We start from the raw sequence: 16,668 nt of genomic DNA, 5'->3' as shown, positions 1-16,668 counted from the left end.
CCCATTTGACCTCCACAGCACATGGATTTTAGCTGAAAGAAATGCAGTCTTCTGGTTTTACTTTCACAGTGTCTGCAAAGCTCAGCATGCTGCTGAGGCCTGGACCTGGCTGCAGTAAAAGAAATGAAGCAGAAAACTCATGGAAGAGCTGCAGCTGCAGCACTCTCTGGGTTTTCAGGATACCCACCTCAGCCAAAGCTTTTCTCCTCTGTAAAGAGTTTGCAGTGAGGCGATGTCCAGCTTATGCACAAGAGTAGCAAGGGTTGGCACAGGTCAGCACACTGCTGTAGGAGTTGGAGTTTTCTTTGCCTGCTCTGAACTTGTGAGATCCGAGTTTGTGACTTGCTGGCTTATTCTTCCTGACTGACTTTAACCAGGGCATGAGTCACTCCTCAGGGTCACCACCATGGAGCAGCTTGCGGTTTTAAATGAGGACTACTTACATCACCACTAAAAATGTCAAGTCAGCCATCCTCCCTAAAGTGATTGCACACAGGAGCCTTTCAGACTATGTCCAGAAAGCGACCAAATTTGGGCTTCTTGGGGTAAAGAATCATCAACCCCAAGTGATGTGTAGGCTCGATGATGAGGTCTCCTTCGTAGTGTTCTTGGGCTGGTGTATTTTGTGTGACTTCTTTGCAGAATGAGTGGAACGATGCAGAGCCCGCCCAGAAAGGCAGCCCACTCCCCCAGGTTCCCAGCACCACATGGTGAGGGGTTTTGCACCAGTTCCCACAGTGAACAGGAACAGCCTGGTCAGTACAAGTGACAGGCAGACTTACTCTTAAAAAATGGACTGGGGTAGTTGCTGCTTCTGCTTTCCAGCAAAACCCTGCTAACTTGGTCAAAACTATTTGCAAAACTCTTCTGTTAAGGGTGTAGCTCAGTTCTGCCTAGAACAAGTGTTCTAGGCAGAACTAGACACCTAAATGGTACTGGAGGAGATAGAGTCAATGGATTTTCCATTGGAATGGAGCAGCATTATTTTGATCTCCACATGAGCAGCTGAAAGTCAGCATTCCCTTTGAAGCCTTTTGTTTGAGGAAGAGGACTGACTGTGAATGGTTTGGCAGTCAAGCCTCTGGTGCTGCTCATGTTTGCCTGGATTCACGTACTTCGTGTGACGCTTTTGCCATGAAACAGGGAGAATGAGAAGTCCTCTGAAATACTACAAATTTCCTGAGCAAGTATGAACAGAGAGGACTGGGAGCAGATTGTTGTCACAGTCCATGGCAGCCTCTGTCATGAGCAGCAGCTCTGTGACACTTGCAGAGCTGTGGATTTTACCCATTAATCAAGTCGGGGCTGGGACCATCTCTTTATGCTGTGCATTTTCAGCCTTTCTGTTCTGTCATTAATTCCTGGTTGTTCCCCTTCAGTTAGTAGTTTAAAAGCTCCTTTCAGGCTTTCAGATACTAGTGCTTCTGTTCAATGGTTTTGGCTTTTTTGGGGTTTGCTCTTTGGTAGCTTCTATGTAAAAGACTGACACCTTCTACAAATAAATAGGGATGTTGATTGGCAGGGATATTGATTTCAGTGTATTTTTCCCCCAGGAAATAATTACCTAAAAGCAAATCCTTTCCTTCTTTCTGTGTACTGCTCATGTACAAGAGGGGGAGATATTGCCTGCTGCCTCCTTTCCTGTTTTTGAAAGCGTGGCACACAAAGGAAGAAGCTAGATGTGGTACTGGCACATCAGCCTCACCTTTAGGGGAGGAGAGAAGAACAATTTTTAATTTTGATGGGGCACCTGCTCCATTCTGATGCAAGACTTGTCTTAGTGCATAAATCAGTAGTTGTCCAAGCCAGACTGAGGCATACCTGTGGATTCTGAGGAAATGATGAAGGAGCTTAATATAAGTGGAGATAAAGCATAATTTACAGCCAGTTATCATTTTAGTAGGTGCTGAAAGTACCCCCATCACTGTGCTGTCCTGCTTGTGTGCACAGCCGTTACTTGGTCCTTACCTGTGAAGCAAGCAGCTCCTGTACAGAAAGAGCTGGGATGGGTAATGGTGTCAGTTAAGCTGTGTCCTTCCTACCTGGAGCACTGTAGGGCACAGTGAGATTTTACTGTGTATGGTGACACCCACACAGCTTAGCCTGTGCTTTCAGAGCTCTGTGTGTGTGTCTGTTCTGGAACAATCTGCTCTCCTCAGTACCGCCAGAGCACTCTTAATGAACCAGCACACCTTTGCTTGCATTCAAGACCGAGGGTGTGCAGATGAGGGGTGCAGGTGAGGGGGTGATGCGGATGAGGAGGTACACTGGCTTTCAGAGGTGCTGCTGCCTGCCCCCAGTACAGCTGTGATGAATATATATGGCTAATCTGCTACATACAGTTCCACTACATCTGTAGGATCAGGCTGCTGTTACTCTGTGCCCAGAGGGAGAAGGGAAGTTGAAAGAAACAGCGTGCAGCGGGGCATGCTCCATCTCTGATCAGTCCTAATTAGTGTCTGTGTTCAGGGATTAAGGGTACCCACAGTGAGATACCAGGCAGAGCATTTTCACCTCACCCATTTTTGGATGATTATAGAGTGTTCTTATTTAAGCAGGCTGTGCAGTCAGGTGATGACTTGTTTAAATGTAACGATTGGGAAATGACCATTCTCCAGCAAGGGTGAAATACCTAAGGAATGCATCTCTCCAAATTGCCAGGTGCCATTCTGTGATGCACATCTGCTTAACATCAGACACTGCCTTACTCAGCTGAAAAACCTGAGCTTGGCTGTTGCTTTTGAGAAAAAGAGAGCACTTAGGAACCTTTTTCAGAACTCCCTTCTGTGCCTCAGCTCAGTGGCAGAAGAATCTGCTTTCTATTAAAGTGATAAATTGCTTAATTGGAGGTGTAAGCAACCCCCGCTGTAAAATTTGTCTTTGTCAGATACATAAAACATTGATTTTCTTTGTTTGCTGATACAAACCCCTTGTGGTATGGAGCTGTAGTCTCCCATCACCCTGCTACCAAGCAGAGGTTTGTGCTAGCAGAGATGGAGTCTGTTTGCCATGTGTCAGCCGTGTGCTCTCCCTGCCACAACAGGGCTCTTCTGCCAGTGACGTGCGAACACCCCATCCCTCTTGGCCCAGTGTGTGAGCCACTTGGGGTTCCCAGTGGATCCTGTTATGTGGAGGATTTTATTAAACATACAGTGATGAATTTATCTTCTGGAATCCTATTCCTAATCCCCTGAAGTGAGTCTCTGGAGTCACCCAGCAGATGTTATCACCGAATTTTTCTTAAGCACTGCTGTAAGGGCAAGCTCCCCTGACTACCCCCAGAGCAAATAGAGCACTGATGGTTATCTTGCTGGAGGACTGCTGTTGCATGAATCAGCCCCAGCCTGGGGAAGCCAGAAGTGCCACAGGCTGTCTCATGCAGGCTCCAAGAGGATTGTGAAGTGCTGTTCTTGGATCAGGTAACAGTGGAAGCTGCTGCAGAATAAAATGTGAGGACCATTGGAGTGAAGGGCAGGCACATCAGAGGGTAGAGGTGGCCTTCCTCTAGCTACACAGTCTAGCTGTCTGGGTGAGCCACAGCCCAACCTCTGAAAACAGCCCCAGCTTTCTAATCAGGTCATGCTATTTCTTGTCAGTTCTTCACCCTTTATTTTCTATTTCTCTTTTTGTCTCCTTCAACTTATTTTTCTTTTCTGCTTCACTAGTCCTCCTGCCACATCCTGGTTTGGACGATCCAGCCCTGGGCACTCAGGCATGTCAGCCAAGTGTCTTTGCATGCTCTGAGAATGGTTGTCGAGCTTGTACCCTTCATTTTAGGTCCTTAATGTGAGCCTGGGCATGCTCTTGGGCAAAGGGATTAGGAGCCCTGAAAATAAACATTTCCAGCCTCACAGATTTCAATTCTTATCATCTGCTTCCCATTCTAGGAGACATCCTAAAGATTTCTTCCCATGTGAGGGATGAGCATTCCCTGCTTCTGTCAAGTTTTTCTTGTGCACAGACAATCTGAGATCTGCTGCTTTCCATTTATGCCTTTTTTCCCCAGCCATAGCCCATTAACATCATCTGAGTCTCTGCCTGATGGCTCTTGGCCAGAGCTCATCTCCTCAGCAATCTGCACGCATGGATGTCCACTTTTTTTTATTTTAGCAGCCCCAGGAGACACCAGATTTCACTGACTCCTTGTTTTCCAGAAAGACATTTCTATTCTCTTCCCAGCAATAACAGAAGTTCTGTTGCTGGTGGCCGGTCTTACAGAACTTTGGAACTTCCAGGCTGGGTCAGTTCTCATAGCATTGTGCTGGGCTTGACTTGGCCCCGGGGGTGCTGCTGCCTTCTTCCACAGCAGTGGGAACGTTGCTCCCTATCAGGATGAAGGGAGCTCCGATGCATCTTGAGGCCTGTAATGGGCCCCACTCAGTATTTTGGTCTGGACTTGTGTGAGATGGCTGCATGTATCTGGTGTTGTCCCCTTTTTTCCCTAGTTAAGTTGCAAATGACTCAATACTCCGCGTATATTAAGCTTCTTGAAGATTTGTGTAAAAATGGATTAAAATTCAGAGCGATGTATTTTGTGTTGGTTTTGTAGCAGCCTCCAAACAGGCCCCCTCAGACCCTCTAAGAGCTTTCCCTCATGGTGTCAGCCAAGAAGTTATGTCACTGTGCAGCTGAAGAGCCTGTCCAGGGCCAGACCACCCGAATTCTGTGGCCAGTCTGACCAGCATGGAGCAGGACCCAGTCCCAGTTCTGCCTGTGGCCACACCAGGAGCAGCTGGTCTGGCCTGCACTGAGGAGGGGCTGGGGCCACCCCCTGCACTGCCCTCCAGGAGCCATGAGCAGCAGCCCATGGCCAGCTGCTGCCCTCACCCTGACAACTCCTTTTGGGAGGTTTGGAATTGGGTCACAGCAGCAGCTGGGTAGCAAAGGAAATGCACATGGAGGAACCGCAGAGGAGTCAGGGTCAGCACACTGGAGCGAACAGCCTTGCTGAGGCAGCAGGCGTGTGTGGAATGCTTCCCTGCCCTTGGCTCCTTGCCCTGCTGACTGGCTGGATGCTCTGGCTCTGCCAGGTAGAAGGCAGGTCTGCATCCTGGGAGATGCAGGGGACAAAAGAATCTGATTCTCAGATAATTTCTCTTATTAAATACTGCTGTTTCTCAGTGGTAAGAACTTGGGTTTTCGCAGAGCTGTATTTAGGTGAGATGTACCTAAGGGACAGAGGCTCCAGCTACTGAAGTGCTGTTGTCTTTGCTGCATTCCCAAGGTTGTGTGGGGCTCAGGACCCTGATGCTGCACAATGAGAATTGTGTTCTTTGGAGCATGGTGTGCTTGGTGAAGCAGAGGTGTGGAAGGATGTTGGTAACTGCAGCGATCACTTTCAGCTGTCTCCTCAATAGTCTCTGCATCTTTGTGGTGCCGTCCTTCCCCTCTGCCAGGTACAAACACACACTGCACACTTCAAAGAAAGAGGTAGTCCAACCCATGTCCTCCTGAGTCAACCCCATCCATTCCTGCTGCCTCCACATAAGCTGCCCTGAGGGGTTTAGAGCTGCAGAGGGCAGGTTTTCTAGTTGGTAGTTACATTCTTTCTCCAGGATGGCCTCTCATGGTTTTGATTGCTAGGATTGGGGCTATCTGACTTGCTTCCGTGAATGCTTGTACTTCCATTGTCTCTCTTACCCCTGCAGGCAGCATCCTCGGCACTGAGCAGTCTGGGCCACGTGTACACAGCCATCGGGGACTACCCAAATGCTCTGGCTAGCCACAAGCAGTGTGTCCTCCTTGCCAAGCAGTCCAAAGATGAGCTCTCCGAGGCGCGGGAGCTGGGCAACATGGGAGCAGTGTACATTGCAATGGGGGATTTTGAAAATGCAGTGCAGTGCCACGAACAACACCTGAAGATCGCCAAGGAGCTGGGGAACAAGCGGGAGGAAGCTCGAGCCTACAGCAACCTGGGCAGTGCTTACCACTACCGCAGGAACTTCGACAAAGCCATGTCCTACCACAACTATGTGTTGGAGTTGGCCCAGGAGCTGGCTGAGAAGTCCATTGAGATGCGAGCTTACGCTGGCCTGGGCCACGCAGCTAGATGTATGCAAGATCTGGAGAGGGCTAAGCAGTACCATGAAGAACAGTTGCACATTGCTGAGAGCCTGCAGGACCGAGCTGCTGAAGGCAGAGCCTCCTCCAATCTAGGTAAGGCTCTGACATGGAGTAGAATTTGTGAAGGAATGCTGATACTATCAGAGCTGCTGCCAGGATGCCCAAGATCTGCTGTGTGCTGTCTTCTTCTGGTGAAATCCCAGTTTCACCAGACTGCCTTAATAAATTAAACAGGCCCTTGGCAGATTGTGTGCTGCTGTAATGTATTCCATGTTCAATTATTAAATTCCTTAGAAAAACATTAGAAAGCACAAACTAATAGCAGAAGGGAAATTAAAAGATAAAGTGCATTTGAGGATCTCTTTAGGAGTCAGGAATAAATATAATTCTTGCACTAATGCAAGAAGAGATGTGATTTGTTACCTGGTCATTTCTTTGGGAACTTGTCAGCAGGGTATGTTGATATATTGCTGTCCTGTAAGTTGAGAGACACATGGGTCAAATCCTAACTAAGTTTGTTTTCTGAATATACTCATTGAAATACTGGGGTGGAGGAGTCTTATGTTCTCCTAAGGAGCAGCAGTGGCATGCTGCTGGCAGGCTGGAAGAGACTGAGTTACATTCAAGTGAAGCCTGTTTCTCCTGCTGCTTCACAGCGCCAGATGTGGGAACGACCAGGGATGCATTTCCATCTCTGCCGTGGCTGTGGCAGTTGTGCTGCCAATGTTCCAGCTGTCGTTCGAGATGTGTTCTCAGCTGGCTGGGAATGGCAGAGCAGGGCTGGTGCTGGGATATCAAAATAAGTGTTTGTTGGCAGCCCCTGAATCCCAGCCCTTGCAGGCTGCCCCATGCTGTAAATCAGTTCCTGTTTCTGCTTGGCAGTTGGCACTTGGTTCATTTGTAGATGCTAATTGTACTCTGATGTTATCAACAGCAGGTAATTGAAAAGAGCTTGATGAATTACTTAATTTCTTTTAGTAGCTGAGTCTTCAGGAGCTGAACAAAGAAGATAAGGGGAGCTGCAGAAAACAAAACAGTCACAGCTTTTTAATTAGCGTTGCAAATCTCCTCCTTTACACAAATTGAGGCAGATCCGTGGGGCAAAATAGGTTTGTGAGGCAAAAGTGCTTGTGGGCAGCTTAGTATGAGAGAGCAGTGAGCATGGACAAAGTTTCTGTTAGTGTGACAGCACCCAGCAGGCAGGAGGGATGGGAGAGGAGACCTTGCACGAACAGCAAATCACAAACTACATTCCACATCTCTGCTCCAGTGTGGGACCTTGTCTTGGGGAGTCTGTGGCTCCAGTCTTGGAGAGGCGCAGAGATGTGAGAGATGGACTGCTGCAGCAGAGAATGTTTCTCAGTGTTGGATTTTAGCCTAAATATAACTTTCAGTTGGTATGCTGACTCAGCCACTCCACACTTTGTGTTAGTTCTCCTAGCGTCTGAGCACGGGGTCTCACGTTTCAGCTGTTATTTGGCTATATTTTTGTCTTCTCTGTCACAGTTAACTTATACTGGAGAAAGGGAACATGCAGTTCTTGTTGAGACAATCTATTACTGTTGTTTAAAATGCATCCAGTACCAATCAAAAAGTCAAGTTTTAATTGTCTCTTTCATCTAATCCACATGCAAAACAAAACCTCATCAAAATAACCATGCTGACAGGCAAAAAAATGTATCTAAATGTGTGTTTCCAGGCCAGAATGTTAGAGTTGGCCTCTCTGCTGAAGCAACAGACATTTTCTGTTGCATTTCCCTGATGCAGATGGAAAGCACCCTTAAGTGTACGATCCAGTGTTACGCAGGGCAGACATGGACTGTAACAGAGCCCAGCTGCTGCAGTGCTCTGCAGGGAGATGCTGTGTGCTCTGGGACGAGCTGAGCGGGAGGTGATGGACTGAGGGTGAAGCACAAGCTATCAGCCTTTCACAACAAGATGTGGAGTTTAACCAGAGGTCTTAGATTCTCAACCTTTGCAAAGCATCTGGTATTTCCAAACACTCAGGCTCCATGTGGAGACCTGGTTATCCAGACTCTGCAGCTTTTAAGGGTTCCCACTGTGATGGAGAGAAGACACTTCACATTATTAACAGAACACAATTTAAAGTCTCTCGGTGCTGCCTCTTTGCAGCTCCAAGAGAACTTCTGTACCTCTCTTAATGTGCTCATCATGTTGCCCAAAGATGCCAGATATTTTCTCCTGAAGCTTTTGCAATTAATGTCAAAAAACATTTGCAGGGCCTCCTTCAGTGGCTCCAAACCTCCAGGCTTGTTCGCAGGTGTTTGCAAAGTAGCCACAGGCATTATTAGCACAGAGTTTAATTGAAGTGCAGGTGGTATCATCAGCAGAATCAGAGCTGCTGTTCCCATGTCTCATAACAAATGCAAGATGATTCAACTGAAATTGAAAAGCAGCTGCAAGTGCTGTCTCACTCAATGTGTTGACTCTGAGCTCTGGAGCCACCAGGTACTACTTACGGAAAAAACAGCAATTTTATAAGGCCAGACTGTCCAGTTGTTGTGGTCAATGCGTGCTTTAGCATAACATAAAACCTAAACCTTCCCCGCACTGGGACGATGCTCTGGGGAAGGGATGGGGCTGCCTGGTGTGAAGAGCCAGGGAAGGGGCCAGACTGCGGGCAGTCCTGGTGTGCAGGGTACTGCAGAAGCTTGGTGCAGGGTGGTGTGTTTGTTGAGCTCATTCGTGTTGTTTTTCAGGAATCATCCACCAGATGAAAGGTGACTACGACACTGCGCTGCGGCTGCACAAGACACACCTGTCCATAGCTCAGGAGCTGAGCGATTACGCGGCCCAAGGCCGGGCCTATGGCAACATGGGCAACGCTTACAATGCCCTCGGCATGTACGACCAGGCTGTCAAGTACCATCGGCAGGAGCTGCAGATTTCCATGGAAGTCAACGACCGTGCTTCTCAGGCATCCACACACGGGAACTTGGCAGTTGCCTATCAGGCGCTGGGTGCCCATGACCGTGCTCTGCAGCACTACCAAAATCATCTCAACATTGCCCGGGAGCTGCGGGACATCCAGAGTGAAGCGCGAGCCCTCAGCAATTTGGGCAACTTCCACTGCTCGCGAGGAGAGTACGTGCAGGCGGCCCCGTACTATGAGCAGTACCTGCGCTTGTCCCCAGAGCTGCAGGACATGGAAGGGGAGGGGAAAGTTTGCCATAACCTTGGCTATGCCCATTATTGCCTCGGGAACTATGAGGAAGCTGTTAAGTACTACGAGCAGGATCTTGCCTTAGCAAAAGATCTTCATGACAAGCTGAGCCAAGCCAAAGCCTATTGCAACCTGGGCCTGGCCTTCAAAGCCTTGATGGACTTCAGCAAAGCAGAGGAGTGTCAAAAGTACCTGTTGTCCCTGGCACAGTCTCTGAACAATTCCCAGGCCAAATTCCGAGCTCTGGGGAACTTGGGGGATATTTTTGTCTGTAAAAGAGATGTACATGGTGCAATAAAATTTTATGAGCAGCAGTTGAGCTTAGCCCATCATGTTAAAGACAGGAGACTGGAAGCCAATGCCTATGCAGCCCTGGGCTCTGCATACAGGATGGTACAGAAGTGTGACAAGGCTTTAGGTTACCACACGCAGGAGCTGGAGGTGTACCAGGAGCTGGGGGATATGTCGGGTGAATGCAGAGCACATGGTCACCTTGCTGCAGTGTATATGTCACTTGGGAAGTACACCATGGCCTTCAAGTGCTACGAAGAACAGCTGGAGCTGGGGCAGAAGTTGAAGGACCCCAGCATTGAAGCCCAGGTCTACGGTAACATGGGCATTACCAAGATGAACATGAATGTCATGGAGGAAGCGATTGGCTACTTTGAACAGCAGCTGGCCATGCTGCAGCAGCTCAGTGGGAATGAATCCGTGTTAGATCGGGGCCGAGCATATGGGAACCTGGGAGATTGTTATGAGGCTCTGGGAGATTTTGAGGAAGCTATAAAGTATTACGAACAGTACCTGTCTGTGGCTCAAAGCCTGAACCGCATGCAAGATCAGGCAAAGGCCTACCGAGGCTTGGGCAGTGGGCACAGGTAAGGAGCTGCACGTGTGTTCTGATGCCAGTGAAGTACAAGTACAGTCAATGTGGTGTGGTACCGATGGGGTGTGTTTGGGGGCCTTGGCACACATGCACAGGGATGTGACACAGGAACGAGTTAAGAGTCCTGTGGGTGCTGAGGACTATGCTGGCAGCTCAAATTATGAAACTGATGTCACTGCCCAGAGAGGAGCAGGTTGATTCAAAAGTGCTGGGGATGTCTCTTTGGGGAAAGCCTCTGCCTGGAAGGTTTGAGCTGGCCTGCCGGGGAAATGGCAAAACACCTCGTCTCAGGGAAATACCAGCAAAATAAACACTGCTGTTTTCTTCCCTTGTAGGGCTATGGGAAGTTTACAGCAGGCTCTGGTGTGCTTTGAGAAGAGGCTTGTAGTGGCACATGAACTGGGGGAGGCATTTAACAAAGCCCAGGCCTATGGGGAGCTGGGAGGCCTGCACAGCCAGCTGGGCAACTACGAGCAAGCCATCTCCTGCCTGGAGCGGCAGCTGAACATCGCCCGGGAGATGAAGGACCGAGCCCTGGAGAGCGATGCTGCCTGTGGCCTTGGCGGGGTCTACCAGCAGATGGGCGAGTACGAGACCGCCCTGCAGTACCACCAGCTGGACCTGCAGATCGCCGAGGAGACCAACAACCCCGCCGGCCAGGGCCGGGCCTACGGCAACCTGGGCCTTACCTACGAGTCCTTGGGCACCTACGAGAGGGCAGTGGTTTATCAGGAACAGCACCTCAGCATTGCAGCACAAATGAACGACCTTGTAGCCAAAACGGTGTCTTACAGCAGCCTGGGGAGGACTCATCATGCTTTACAGAACTACTCTCAAGCTGTGATGTACCTGCAGGAAGGTAAGAGGCTGAGTTACATAACAGAGCATGCAGTGGTAGGGTCAGAAGGGTGGAAGGGAGACCTGAGGACATGGAGAGGTGAGGTACTGTAAACATGGCTCCAACGGGATGTGTTTGACAGTGGCCTTTGATGCAGAAGCTCTTGCAAACATCCGTAGCTGCTGCTGAGCATCTGTTTGAGCAGCTGTTTGTGGAGCTGTTACAGTCAGCACACCATCTCACTTGGAGCCTTCCTGGTGTCCTCTAGACAAAGCATGATCTGTGCCTTCCTGGGGGCATCGTAGGTACCTCAGAGCATGAATCCAGACTGTACCTAGCAGAGTCTCTTTGTAAAGCTCATTTGTGCCTGAACCTAAAAGGTGTAAACCTTCTCTATAAACGGCATTGCGTATCAGGATCTGGCTCTGGGAAAATGACAGGGGATTATGATGAATCTCTCTGATCCTGAGAGGTCTGTTAGGAGAGATTTATGCCTTGCTGGTAGCCACCTGGGTCTTCTAATGTGTTCACCTAGGAGTGAGACAAAGTGGGTGAGTGTCTCTAAAGTCTGAGTAAAAACAAGTGCTGTTTGATAGAGAGGTGAGGGAGATTCAGCCTGAGGTGTCCAGGAGCTGTCTGCCACTGCTAAGCGCTGGGTCAGCACGGGCTGGAAGCTGTGCTGCTGCAAGGGGCTCCACTGTGCAGGCAGCAGCTGATGAAGCTATGGGCTCTGAGGCAGGCGATGGGCAGTGTAGCTCATCCACATGGGCAATGTATGAAGCTGGAGGCCAAATTACATCAGTTAGTTTGGTTTTCATGAAACTGACCTTGGCAGGATTCCAGTATGCTGTTAGAAGGGGAGAAATGAAACGCAGCTCCTTCTCCTGGTGTGCTGCAGAATTCCTGCATGGCCTGGGAATGCTAGCCGCTGCTGAGCTTTGTGGTGACAGCCAGAGCCCTGCTCCCCAGGCTGGGGGAAACCTGAGGTGCCTCAGAGGAGGTGTCCCTGTTGTCAGCAGAGGTCACCAAGGCGAGAGGTTTGGAGTGTGTGGAAGTGGGGACAACACAGAATGTGCTGCTGGAAGTGAAATGAGCTCCAGATCGTTCAGGCCAGGCCCCTGCCCTCTGCTCTGGCTCAGCACAAAAACCATGCAGAGCCTGCCAGAAGGCTGGGGAGAGCTGATGGGAAACAAGCCAGTAATGTGGCAAGAGGTGTCTTTTCTGGCAGTGTTTGACAGCTCAGTGTGATTTTCTTTGTGTGGCTTTTAGGGTTTAAAAGTTGAACTTTCTCATAGAGGCTTACTGAGTGTGTCTCAGGGGACGCCTCTTTAACCTCACTTAGGGAGGGCTCAGTCCATGGAAGTGTCTGTCACCTTTCATGCTGGTGCTGATGTGAGGGCTGGCAGCAGCTGCCCTGCACTGGTACTGCCCCACTTGTCATCCTTGTGCTGTCCCTGCCCTGCTCACCATCCCACCCCTGGCGCTGCCCCACTTGCTGTCCCAGTGCTGGCAGCTCCACAGCTGTCTCTGCCTGTACAGGAGCCCTGTGGGACTGAGGCCACAAATAAGAAAAATAAGTTGAAGGAGACAAAAAGAGAAATAGAAAATAGAGGGTGAAGAGCCAACAAGAAATAACATTACTTGATTAGAAAGCTGGGGCTGTTTTCAGAGGTTGGGCTGTGGCTCCTTCTCCCCTCTGGCACTCTCTCACTCTGACTCCTTTTCAGGACTGAGGCTGGCAGAGCAGCTGGGACGCAGAGAAGATGAAGCAAAAATCCGTCATGGCCTTGGCCTCTCCCTCTGGGCGAGTGGGAACCTGGAGGAGTCCCAGCACCAGGTACACCATGGTCTGCCCCATGCTGTGGGGCTTGTGTCTTCCAAGCCCTCTGGGTCGTTCCTGTTCTCAGGGAAGAAAGTGTCTGGTGCGTCCCAGGGAGGGTTTGAGCCAGACCTGAGGGGATGCTGGCCCTGGATCATCCTGCTTTCCCAGCCAGTGCTCTGTACTTTGTACAGTGTCCATGAGGAAGTCACTGTGGCTGTTTTCCCTCCCAGCTGTACCGGGCCTCTGCACTCTTTGAAACCATCCGACACGAGGTGCAGCTGAGCACGGATTACAAGCTGTCACTCTTCGACCTGCAGACGTCCTCCTATCAGGCCCTGCAGCGAGTGCTTGTCAGTCTGGGTAAGAGATGCCTTCAGATACTGAGGCTGAACTCCAGGCTCATGCCAGGAGTTTAGCTGGACTTGTGGGGTGGCAGTTCGTGATATGCCCTTTGCTCCACTGCTGTCCAACATAAAACAGCATTTCTGTTCCTGGACAGCAATATGGGTGTCTGTCTTTGGGTTTTGGGCACCTTTGATTCTTCCCATGCTTCCTCTGTTGGTTTGCCTTTCTGTGGCTCGTTGTGCTATTGCCTGCAGCAAACATGTTCTGTGGGGCTGTGTTCCAGCGCAGAGACTGCTCTTTTGGGAAATAGGTGACACTGCTTCCCCAGGTTTCCACTGGCACTGGGATAGCAACTGTCCCTGTTTCATGAACATGGCACTGCAGACCACACTTGTGTCAGGTCTGAGAGATGGCTTTGTCTTTTCAGGTCACCATGATGAGGCACTGGCAGTAGCAGAGAGAGGACGAACAAGGGCTTTTGCTGACCTGCTCGTGGAACGTCAGACTGGGCAGCAGGACTCAGATCCCTATTCTCCCGTGACCCTTGACCAGGTCCTGGAGACTGTGAATGGCCAGAGGGGACTTGTTCTTTACTACTCACTGGCTGCAGGTTATCTGTACAGCTGGCTGCTGGCTCCTGGGGCAGGTGAGCTCCTTTTTGGACACAAGAGCCTGGGAACAGGCCTTACAAAGGGAGAATAGGAATGAATTTGGGACCAGAGTGAATGTAGGAAGGGAATAATTTCCATCTAGTACCTTAAAGCCGAATAGACTAAAAGCTACAACACAGCCACAGCAGTAATGACTCAGAAGTGCTCATTCAGGACTTTGATGTTCACCTGGAGATGGAAATGTTTCACATGTTTAATATTTCCATTTTTCAATCTCCAATCTATATATATTTCCCACAGGGCAGAATAGAAGAGTAATGAAATTCCAAGTGTGTTGGCTCTGTGAGAATCTTCTGTGCATAAGAATCCCTACTTTAATTATATTTCCATGCTTTATTCTTCCAAAAGCTTTTGACATTTATTCACTGAAGTGGATTGCAGCAAACAGAAGGGCATCCCCACTTCCTGATATGCCATTGAACTGCCTGATCCTCACATGAATGTGGAAACACTTATCACAGAGGAGCAAGGAGGATTAATTTGAAGAGGATTGCTTTTTGCAGACAGCTGTTATTCATTATCTAATAAAGTGATGACTGTAAATTTTAACAAGTTCTTTCTGGATATAATTTAATAATTGCAGCCCTTCATCATGACAAAGCTGAAGAGATAAAAAGCACTATTTAGATTGCACGAAAAATGCTTCAGGAAGGGAAGCAAACACACATGCCTGACTTAGATGGGATGACAGTGGTTGGAAGAGATGCTTTTTGGGGCATTTTGCTATGTTGCATGTCTGAGTGTGAGATGGTATTGTCCTGCATCCAGTCACTAATTGGCTCTTCAGGCCTGTAGTTTGCACAATAAAATGCCAATAATTCTATAGTACCACAATCAGGCTGAGCTTATTAAAATTGTATGGATCAAGTGTAGGATTTGCCACTGGTCTTTTTGATCAGTCTCCTTCTTGCCCAAAGTGATTCTTGGAGAAAAGCAGTTGCAGTGTTTGAGTCCATGGGTTTGTGACTGCCTCTTTGAAGGTTCTGTCAGGTGATAGGAAGGGGACAAGCTGTGGTATTTCAGGGGTTTGCTCAAGAAGCTTTGCTGGCAGCTCTTCAGTAGTGACCCTGGTGACCTGTTCTTGTTCACTGACATGACACAGCCATGGTGACCTGTTCTTGTTCACTGACAGAGGGAGCAGCTTCAGTGGCAGCCCAGGGTCCTCATTTTCTCACTGATTTGGAACCCTCAGAACCTCTTGGCTGTTGCTGTGTTTGCTGCTGTTGCTGCAGGAGGAGTTGCTTTATTCTTTGTTCCTCCGCTCTTCCCTAACTGGTGTAATAATTGATGCTGCTAAGGCATCCAGAGCAGCCTTTTACTGTTTATCACAGGCTGCAGAATTAATTATATCAGGAAGAATAGACCAGTCTGAAAGTAGGAAGGTTTTATCTGCAGTAGCAGTGGAATTTCAGCAAAACAGGAAGTGGCCTATCTGGTTTACCCATTGTGAAATGCTATCTTTTAATAATTCACTGTGCTTTAATCCATCTTCTTTCCTCACTGTGTGTGATGTGAGGAGGTTCTGCTGTAGTAACAACACTCTTGTTCAGCCTTGTGCATTCAGTTAATTTGCTCAGAGGCTATTCATAGGTATTTTTTGTGTGCGTCAACTGAAATGTGAATTACTTTAGTAGGGGCTTGTATGGAAGATATGGTTTATAATTTATATGAGTGCTGCAATAGCAAAGGCATTCTGAGCATCTCGTAAAAGCTTTCCTCTGCTTTTGTGCCTTTGAGCCATTATCTGCAAAGTACAAACCCAGATTTTAAAAACAAGGCTGAAAGTGCTGGAGGTTCAGTGAAGACCTGGCACAGAACACTTTGCCCCAGTTATGCTGGAAATGCCAAATGCATGGGGCTGTGCCATTTTCTTAGACAGCTGCTGGCAGCACTGTTCTAGCCCTGCAGAAATAACCTCCTGGTTCTGGCGCCTTGCAGGAATTCTGAAATTCCATGAGTATTATCTGGGTGACAGCCTGACAGAAAATGCTGGGGACTTCCATGAAGCCAACAGCGTGGCCCTGCAGACACTGACAAACTCAGCACTGGAGCAGCACATCTCCAGCGTGCGGGAGGCTCTGGGAGTGGATTCCTACTACACCAGGTGAGTTGGGATCACGGGCTCTAACATCATGGTCTCTGCTCTCCCACCTAAATTTGTAACATTTTGGAATGAGCTAATTGGCTGAGAAGTCTGAGAACTGAGAGTCAGAGAAGGGGCAAATTTTCAGTGCAGCAACAAAAAAATGGCTTTGTTTTTGTATCCATGATTATTTTCCTGCCAAACAACTCTATGCATACACAAATAAGATCCAAACCCACAGGCTGTGTGGTGAATCTGTAGATTGGACGAGGAGGCAGGTGCCATGTCTGACTATATATGGACAGATTTCATTCTGCTTACAGTTTCCAGTGTAATGAATTCTCTTTCAATGTTTTGCTTTGAAAAACTGCAAATACCATAGGAATTCTAACCACCCCCCCAGTGTGGCTTGTGGCTATAGCTGAGTAAATAATTTAGAACCCACATGTTGATTGTTGAGTCTTACCCTGCAGACATGCAGATACACAAGATCCTCAACCGAAATCTGCAGTTGGGCCTCATGCAGCAGTTTTGCAGATACAGTTTTTAGTTTCATTAACTATTTGTCACCACAGACTCTCCTCCTGGCAAAGGCAGTCCTTCAGTCTTCATGTTCTGGGATGAGTTTTTAATTTGCTGGGATGTCAGCTTCTTCCTCACTTCATGGTGATGGTAGGGGGTGTGTTTTTGGTTAGGGCTTCTGGGTTTAATGCTTGTCTCCAAGATCATTGGACTAGTGTGGTATGATCATAGGCAGACATTTGTTCCCCATGTCA

At 48.7% G+C, this 16,668-nt stretch overlaps 1 protein-coding gene across 3 annotated transcripts in view; it reads left to right on the top strand.

The window, feature by feature from the left end:
* TTC28 (tetratricopeptide repeat domain 28) overlaps nucleotides 1–16,668 on the top strand; it is a 112,733-nt gene that overhangs the window by 75,012 nt on the left and 21,053 nt on the right. For all 3 annotated transcript variants that reach the window (XM_082293249.1, XM_082293248.1, XM_082293250.1), the window contains 7 exons: nucleotides 5,649–6,156; nucleotides 8,784–10,125; nucleotides 10,469–10,992; nucleotides 12,699–12,808; nucleotides 13,024–13,153; nucleotides 13,566–13,784; nucleotides 15,748–15,913. In XM_082293249.1, coding sequence (XP_082149375.1) covers nucleotides 5,649–6,156; nucleotides 8,784–10,125; nucleotides 10,469–10,992; nucleotides 12,699–12,808; nucleotides 13,024–13,153; nucleotides 13,566–13,784; nucleotides 15,748–15,913 — 2,999 coding nt within the window. The remainder of the gene's footprint in view (nucleotides 1–5,648; nucleotides 6,157–8,783; nucleotides 10,126–10,468; nucleotides 10,993–12,698; nucleotides 12,809–13,023; nucleotides 13,154–13,565; nucleotides 13,785–15,747; nucleotides 15,914–16,668) is intronic.

This window comes from Coloeus monedula (genome assembly GCF_965178545.1).
Source record: "Coloeus monedula genome assembly, chromosome: 18".
Lineage (NCBI taxonomy): Eukaryota > Metazoa > Chordata > Aves > Passeriformes > Corvidae > Coloeus > Coloeus monedula.
Note: the sequence above shows the minus strand (reverse complement) of the source record. Positions and strands in the feature narration are given on the sequence as shown.